The sequence below is a fragment of the Salvelinus fontinalis genome, unplaced genomic scaffold, assembly GCF_029448725.1.
Source record: "Salvelinus fontinalis isolate EN_2023a unplaced genomic scaffold, ASM2944872v1 scaffold_0065, whole genome shotgun sequence".
NCBI classification, from domain to species: Eukaryota; Metazoa; Chordata; class Actinopteri; order Salmoniformes; family Salmonidae; genus Salvelinus; species Salvelinus fontinalis.
Window position 1 is genome coordinate 359,957 of NW_026600274.1, and position 7,741 is coordinate 367,697.

Below are 7,741 nucleotides of genomic sequence, written 5' to 3' on the forward strand. Positions count from 1 at the left end.
GAAAGGAGCATCAAGATCACCGTGGACTTTCACCACCCTGTGAAGTTCATCATCACTGATTTCATCTGTAGCCTAATAAACTGCTTGCTTTCCCGACGAGTCATATGGGGAGGACCACGTCATCGCGTGAGTGACCTCCAAACTTACTTCGATATGACGGGTAATATATCAATATTTGCACATAAAGCCATTTCCAGCGCCATTTCTCGCATAAATAATTTGACCGACACAAAAAGATCCCATCATGTCGACGCACAAATTATCTGTCGGCATTTATAAAATTGTATCAAAAACTAAACAGCTGTCATTCTTTTTTTGGTTTATACAGTATGACTTTACACACATAAAAACTGTAATGGAAACGTAGTAAAATGTGTCTTTCATGTAATGTCAGTTTCTAAACAACCTAAAAAAAATGTCTCAAAACATTTAATCAAAAGGATCATTCTATCGGCATCTTAAACAGAGCATTGACCTCGTGTCTGTTCAGTGCAACGACAGAACATTCTAATAGACATGTTGACATCACCACTGTGACGTCATCACGGAACGAGTAGAGTGCTAGCAAAGTAATGTGATATATATTTTTCTAACAATTTGGTCACTCTTTCCAATGATGTGGCATCGATGGCATCACTGAGGATGATAAATATATATTTTTTGGGAGGGGGTTTCCGAGGGGCACAGTGGTCTAAGGCACTGCATTTCAGTGCAAGAGGCGTCACTACAGTCCCTGGTTTGAATCCAGGCTGTATCACATCCGGCCATGATTGGGAGTCCCATAGTGCGGCGCACAATTGGCCCAGCGTCGTCATTATAAATAAGAATTTGTTCTTAACTGACTTGCCTAGTTAAATAAAGGCAAAAAAAATAAAATATGTCTGTTTCTAGCCAACTAAAAAAAAAATCAAGACATCGTTACATCATCATCGTGTGACGTAGAGTAGAGCTTGTCCTCGTCCTCTATGTTATTGAGTCCGCTACGTGTGGTGCTGTGGTCCGGGTTGAACTTCATATGTTCCTTCAGCTGCTTCAGCTGATAGTAACTCTTCCCACAGTCATAGCAGTAGAAGGGCTTCTCTCCTGTGTGAATCCTCTGGTGCACCTTTAACTCTGAGGACGTGATGAAACGCTTGTCACAGTCTAAGCAGGGGTAAGGCCTCTCTCCTGTGTGAGTCCTCAGATGCACCTTCAAAGCAAAAATACAAATTGTATTAATTAATAACAATTTCAGTATACTGTACACAGCAAGTATTATGTTGTGTAACTGAGAGAGAAAAACATAGTTATAGTGTACCTTTAAGGTCCCCTGAGCACGGAAGGTCTTGTCGCAGTAGGAGCAGACGTAAGGCTTCTCCTCAGAGTGTATTCTCTGGTGGAGCTTGAGGTTGGACAGCTGTTTGAATGCCTTGTCGCAGTAGGAGCAGCTGTGAGGCTTGTCCTGGCTGTGGATCTTCTCATGGACCCTGGAACAACAGGCAATGCATGAACACTGGTTAAGTACTAGTAGTTCTAGTTCACTTGAATATCCCACATTGGGAAATTGGTTTGTCACAGTAAAAAAAAAAAAGACATGACAACATTGAATCATAACAGCAAATACAGTTTAATGAAATAAATTACGACATAACGGATGTCGTAATAAAACAGATTACTTGATAACTTTTTCTCCAGATAAAAACGTAACTTATTACAATGTCCGGTGGTTATTACGTTATCAGGTGAGTAACACATGGGCCCATACTCATAAAGCATCTCAAAGTAGGAGTGTGGATCTAGGATCAGGTCCCCTTGTCCATGTGATGTTGTTCAGATCAGATCCAATAGGAGTGCTGATCTAGGATCAGGTCCTCTTGTACATGTGATGCTGTTCAGATCCAATAGGAGTGCTGATCTAGGATCAGGTCCCCTTGTACATGTGATGTTGTTCAGATCCAATAGGAGTGCTGATCTAGGATCAGGTCCTCTTGTACATGTGATGCTGTTCAGATCCAATAGGAGTGCTGATCTAGGATCAGGTTCCCTTGTCCATGTGATGTTGTTCAGATCAGATCCAATAGGAGTGCTGATCTAGGATCAGGTCCTCTTGTACATGTGATGCTGTTCAGATCCAATAGGAGTGCTGATCTAGGATCAGGTCCCCTTGTACTTGTGATGTTGTTCAGATCAGATCCAATAGGAGTGCTGATCTAGGATCAGATCCCTCCGTCCAGTCATTATAATCTAAAAGACAAAACGGATCCTAAATCCGCACTCCTACTCAGACGATTTATGAATATAGGCCCTGAGTTACCTGAGCTCGCTGGAGGAAGGGAACTTCATGGGGCAGCTGCTGCAGTGGTACGGCTTCTCTCCTGTATGGATACGCTGGTGCTTCTTCAGGTGGCCAGACTCGACAAATGTCTTCCCACAGAAAGAGCAGGAGAACGGTCTCTCTCCGGTGTGCCTGCGCTCGTGGGATCTCAGGTTCCCCGTTTGGGCAAAACCCTTAAAACCAAATCAAATGTAAAATGCATTTAAAATCACAACACACTTGTGCCAGAGTCTGGAGTATTTACAATGAGTGGCCAAAACATTAGGAACACCTTGCTAATATTGAGCTGAACACCCCCCCCCCCTTTTGCCCTTAGAACAGCCTCACTTCGTTGGGGGCATGGCCTCTACAAGCTGTTGAAAGAATCCCACAAAGATGCTGGCCCATGTTGACTCTAATGCTTCCCACAGTTGTGTCAAGTTGGTTGGATGTGCTTTGGGTGGTGGACCATTCTTGATACACACAGGAAATTGTTGAGCGTGAAAAACCCAGCAGCGTTGCGATATCTTGACACACTCAAACCAGTGCACCTGGCACCGACTACAACACTCCGTTCAAAGGCACTTAAATATTTTGTCTTACGTCTCAAGGCTTATCAATACTTCTTTAACCCGTCTCCCCCCCTTCATCTTCACTGATTGAAGTGGATTTAACAAGTGACATCAATAAGGGATCATAGCGTTCACCTGGATTCACCTGGTCAGTCTGTGTCATGGAGCAGGTGTTCCCTAATGTTGTGTACACTCAGTGGATTCACCTGGTCAGTCTGTGTCATGGAGCAGGTGTTCCCTAATGTTGTGTACACTCAGTGGATTCACCTGGTCAGTCTGTGTCATGGAGCAGGTGTTCCCTAATGTTGTGTACACTCAGTGGATTCACCTGGTCAGTCTGTGTCATGGAGCAGGTGTTCCTAATGTTGTGTACACTCAGTGGATTCACCTGGTCAGTCTGTGTCATGGAGCAGGTGTTCCCTAATGTTGTGTACACTCAGTGGATTCACCTGGTCAGTCTGTGTCATGGAGCAGGTGTTCCCTAATGTTGTGTACACTCAGTGGATTCACCTGGTCAGTCTGTGTCATGGAGCAGGTGTTCCCTAATGTTGTGTACACTCAGTGGATTCACCTGGTCAGTCTGTGTCATGGAGCAGGTGTTCCCTAATGTTGTGTACACTCAGTGGATTCACCTGGTCAGTCTGTGTCATGGAGCAGGTGTTCCCTAATGTTGTGTACACTCAGTGGATTCACCTGGTCAGTCTGTGTCATGGAGCAGGTGTTCCCTAATGTTGTGTACACTCAGTGGATTCACCTGGTCAGTCTGTGTCATGGAGCAGGTGTTCCCTAATGTTGTGTACACTCAGTGGATTCACCTGGTCAGTCTGTGTCATGGAGCAGGTGTTCCTAATGTTGTGTACACTCAGTGGATTCACCTGGTCAGTCTGTGTCATGGAGCAGGTGTTCCTAATGTTGTGTACACTCAGTGGATACACCTGGTCAGTCTGTGTCATGGAGCAGGTGTTCCTAATGTTGTGTACACTCAGTGGATTCACCTGGCGACATGGGTACAAATCCTCTCTCTCTCTCTGTATCTGTCTCCTCTATACATTCCGACTATCACAGTCCATAAAAAACGATAAATTACTACAAAATCTATTTTAAAATCGCAACAGTCTTTACAGTACAAACAATCAAATGGCAAAAAGTAAACAATCAGTAAAAGAGACCAACCTTTCCACACACCTCACAGACGTAAGGTCTCTCTCCTGTGTGTGTTCTCTGGTGGGTCTTTAACGCAGCCAGTATGGTGAAGCTCTTGTCACAGTCTGTACAGGGGAATGGTTTCTCTCCTGTATTGGATGAGGACACAAAACACACAATGTATTGAACTTGAATGTCTGATGATTAAATGCTTTTTTTAAAAAGGTACACTAGAATGACCTTAAAACAATTCAACCAAAAAAAGTGGACAAAACTTGTGGCAAAAATATTTATTGACCAGATCAGTTTAGAACTTGACTCTTAATTTTTCACTTGATTCAACTTTGAAAATAAATTTAGACTGAATACTTTCGAAAGTAACCAAAGTAAAAGAAACCTGTGTGTGTGAGTGTGTGTCTCTTCAGCTCGGCTGGTGAGCAGAACCTCTTGGTGCAGGCCGGTACGGAGCAGGGGTACGGCCTCAGTCGGGTGTGGATGATCTGGTGTTTGTCTAAGCTAACAGTGGTGGATAAACGCTTCCCACACCTAGAGCAGGGGAACGGCCTCTGATGACCGCCTTTGGTCTTGTTGGGCTTAGTCCCTGGGTTTGCTGAGATCTGGGAGCTCCTCTCGTCTCCCTCCTCATCTTCCTCTCCGGATGCAGGGTCCTTGTCCGATGCCCCTCCACTGGCAGGGCCAGACCTGGGGTCGTTGTTATGGCGGGGGTTGTTCTTGTCAGGGGTGGCTCGAGGGCCATTGTCAGGGCTGGAGTCGTCAGAACTGTGGCTGGTAATGTCAGAAGTGGGGCTTGGGTTGTCATCTGAGGGAACAGACACATCTCAGGTCAGATAAGTGTTTCAAGGCTTAGTAACTCCATGGTAGCTCCTCTGTGATGCTGTACTCACTAGGCTGTATAGGATATACTATGGCTCCTCTGTGATGCTGTATAGGATATACTATGGCTTCTCTGTGATGCTGTACTCACTAGGCTGTATAGGATATACTATGGCTCCTCTGTGATGCTGTACTCACTAGGCTGTATAGGATATACTATGGCTCCTCTGTGATTCTGTACTCACTAGGCTGTATAGGATATACTATGGCTCCTCTGTGATGCTGTACTCACTAGGCTGTACAGGATATACTATGGCTCCTCTGTGATTCTGTACTCACTAGGCTGTACAGGATATACTATGGCTCCTCTGTGATTCTGTACTCACTAGGCTGTATAGGATATACTATGGCTCCTCTGTGATGCTGTACTCACTAGGCTGTATAGGATATACTATGGCTCCTCTGTGATTCTGTACTCACTAGGCTGTATAGGATATACTATGGCTCCTCTGTGATGCTGTACTCACTAGGCTGTACAGGATATACTATGGCTCCTCTGTGATGCTGTACTCACTAGGCTGTATAGGATATACTATGGCTCCTCTGTGATTCTGTACTCACTAGGCTGTATAGGATATACTATGGCTCCTCTGTGATGCTGTACTCACTAGGCTGTACAGGATATACTATGGCTCCTCTGTGATTCTGTACAGGATATACTATGGCTCTTCTGTGATTCTGTATAGGATATACTATGGCTCCTCTGTGATGCTGTACAGGATATACTATGGCTTCTCTGTGATGCTGTACTCACTAGGCTGTATAGGATATACTATGGCTCCTCTGTGATGCTGTACTCACTAGGCTGTATAGGATATACTATGGCTCCTCTGTGATGCTGTACTCACTAGGCTGTATAGGATATACTATGACTCCTCTGTGATGCTGTACTCACTGGGCTGTATAGGATATACTATGGCTCCTCTGTGATGCTGTACTCACTAGGCTGTATAGGATATACTATGGCTCCTCTGTGATGCTGTACAGGATATACTATGGCTCCTCTGTGATGCTGTACTCACTAGGCTGTATAGGATATACTATGGCTCCTCTGTGATGCTGTACTCACTAGGCTGTACAGGATATACTATGGCTCCTCTGTGATTCTGTACAGGATATACTATGGCTCTTCTGTGATGCTGTACAGGATATACTATGGCTCCTCTGTGATGCTGTACTCACTAGGCTGTATAGGATATACTATGGCTCCTCTGTGATGCTGTACTCACTAGGCTGTACAGGATATACTATGGCTCCTCTGTGATTCTGTACAGGATATACTATGGCTCTTCTGTGATTCTGTATAGGATATACTATGGCTCCTCTGTGATGCTGTACAGGATATACTATGGCTTCTCTGTGATGCTGTACTCACTAGGCTGTATAGGATATACTATGGCTCCTCTGTGATGCTGTACTCACTAGGCTGTATAGGATATACTATGGCTCCTCTGTGATGCTGTACTCACTAGGCTGTATAGGATATACTATGGCTCCTCTGTGATTCTGTACTCACTAGGCTGTATAGGATATACTATGACTCCTCTGTGATGCTGTACTCACTGGGCTGTATAGGATATACTATGGCTCCTCTGTGATGCTGTACTCACTAGGCTGTATAGGATATACTATGGCTCCTCTGTGATGCTGTATAGGATATACTATGGCTCCTCTGTGATGCTGTACTCACTGGGCTGTATAGGATATACTATGGCTCCTCTGTGATGCTGTACTCACTAGGCTGTATAGGATATACTATGGCTTCTTCCTCTTCCTCCTTCTTGACGTTGAAGAACCCTGAAGGAAACACACAAGATTGAAATCACGCTAAGTTGTAAATAAACAAATCACAAAGAGAGAGAAGGCAAGAGCACCTGTACTTGGGTGAGCCACACCCCATATCTCTTCCTCCTCTTCTTCTGTTTTCACATGGGCAAAACTCAGGTACGTTGTTAGGGGTGTTGTTAGGGGCCCACAGTCCTCCTGCTTCACCACCCTCAGGGTCTGCATTACTTGGTCTCCATGGATACCTTTGGGCCCAGGGGACCCTGGGAGTTTGGTCTCCTGAGAGAGAAGAAAACTGAAGTGGATTTGGCACATGTACACTTACTAAGAATGTTTCCAGACAAGGCATTTTTAGGGTTACATGTAACTTTGTAACTTTCTTTAGTATATATTTATTTATTTATTGAATTATTGAATTTATTTGGTGTTTTTTTTCGAAGCACACGCCGGCCGTAACAGTAGTAATGCTGATATTTGTTCAGCTTAACTCCATTCTTTGGTCGGTACCGAACATATTTTAACATGATTAAGTTTGAAAAATTGTGAATGGCAAGTTGAATGGCTGTTTCCTGGGCTTATAGGAGAATCGCAATATTCAACTGACTCCTTCGTAAACCCAGATTCTGGTTTATTCTACATCATACCTGAACATGCATCTACAAATATTCATTTGAGGAAACTGCTAGCCTGGTGGAACCAACATGATCGCTGCATTGACCATTCTATGCTATTTCACTTCACGTATGTAACGTAAAATAGAACGGTGAACGTATCGATTAGACTGCTTCCACCAGGCTAGGAAACTGCTGCGTTGTTCAGATCTGGCCGCCAAAAACAAAAAACATACGCCCACCTTCGAAACATTATACACGTTATATTTGAGTTTATTATTATCTACTCACCACCACGTCCATTGTATATAGTAGTGCTCTTTAAAAAAGCTCAGAATATGAAAAAAACTGGTTGTTGTTTTCGTCCCGCTTCCGCCTCAGTGTCGTCAGACGTGATCATCTAGACACGATAGACGAGAGTAATCAACTACCGCTTGTGATTT

At 44.1% G+C, this 7,741-nt stretch overlaps 1 protein-coding gene across 1 annotated transcript; it reads right to left on the bottom strand.

Annotated features, from left to right (window-relative positions):
• Positions 1-304: 304 nt before the first annotated feature.
• LOC129842770 (zinc finger protein OZF-like) lies at positions 305-7,695 on the bottom strand. The gene is made up of 9 exons (XM_055911409.1): positions 7,590-7,695; positions 6,777-6,966; positions 6,618-6,699; positions 4,914-4,942; positions 4,406-4,828; positions 4,051-4,157; positions 2,294-2,487; positions 1,298-1,466; positions 305-1,189 (listed from the first exon to the last, which is right to left on the bottom strand). Exons 1-9 carry the CDS (start codon positions 7,599-7,601, stop codon positions 908-910), a joined length of 1,488 nt encoding a protein of 495 aa, XP_055767384.1. The 5' UTR covers positions 7,602-7,695; the 3' UTR covers positions 305-907.
• Between the last annotated feature and the right edge of the window lie 46 nt (positions 7,696-7,741).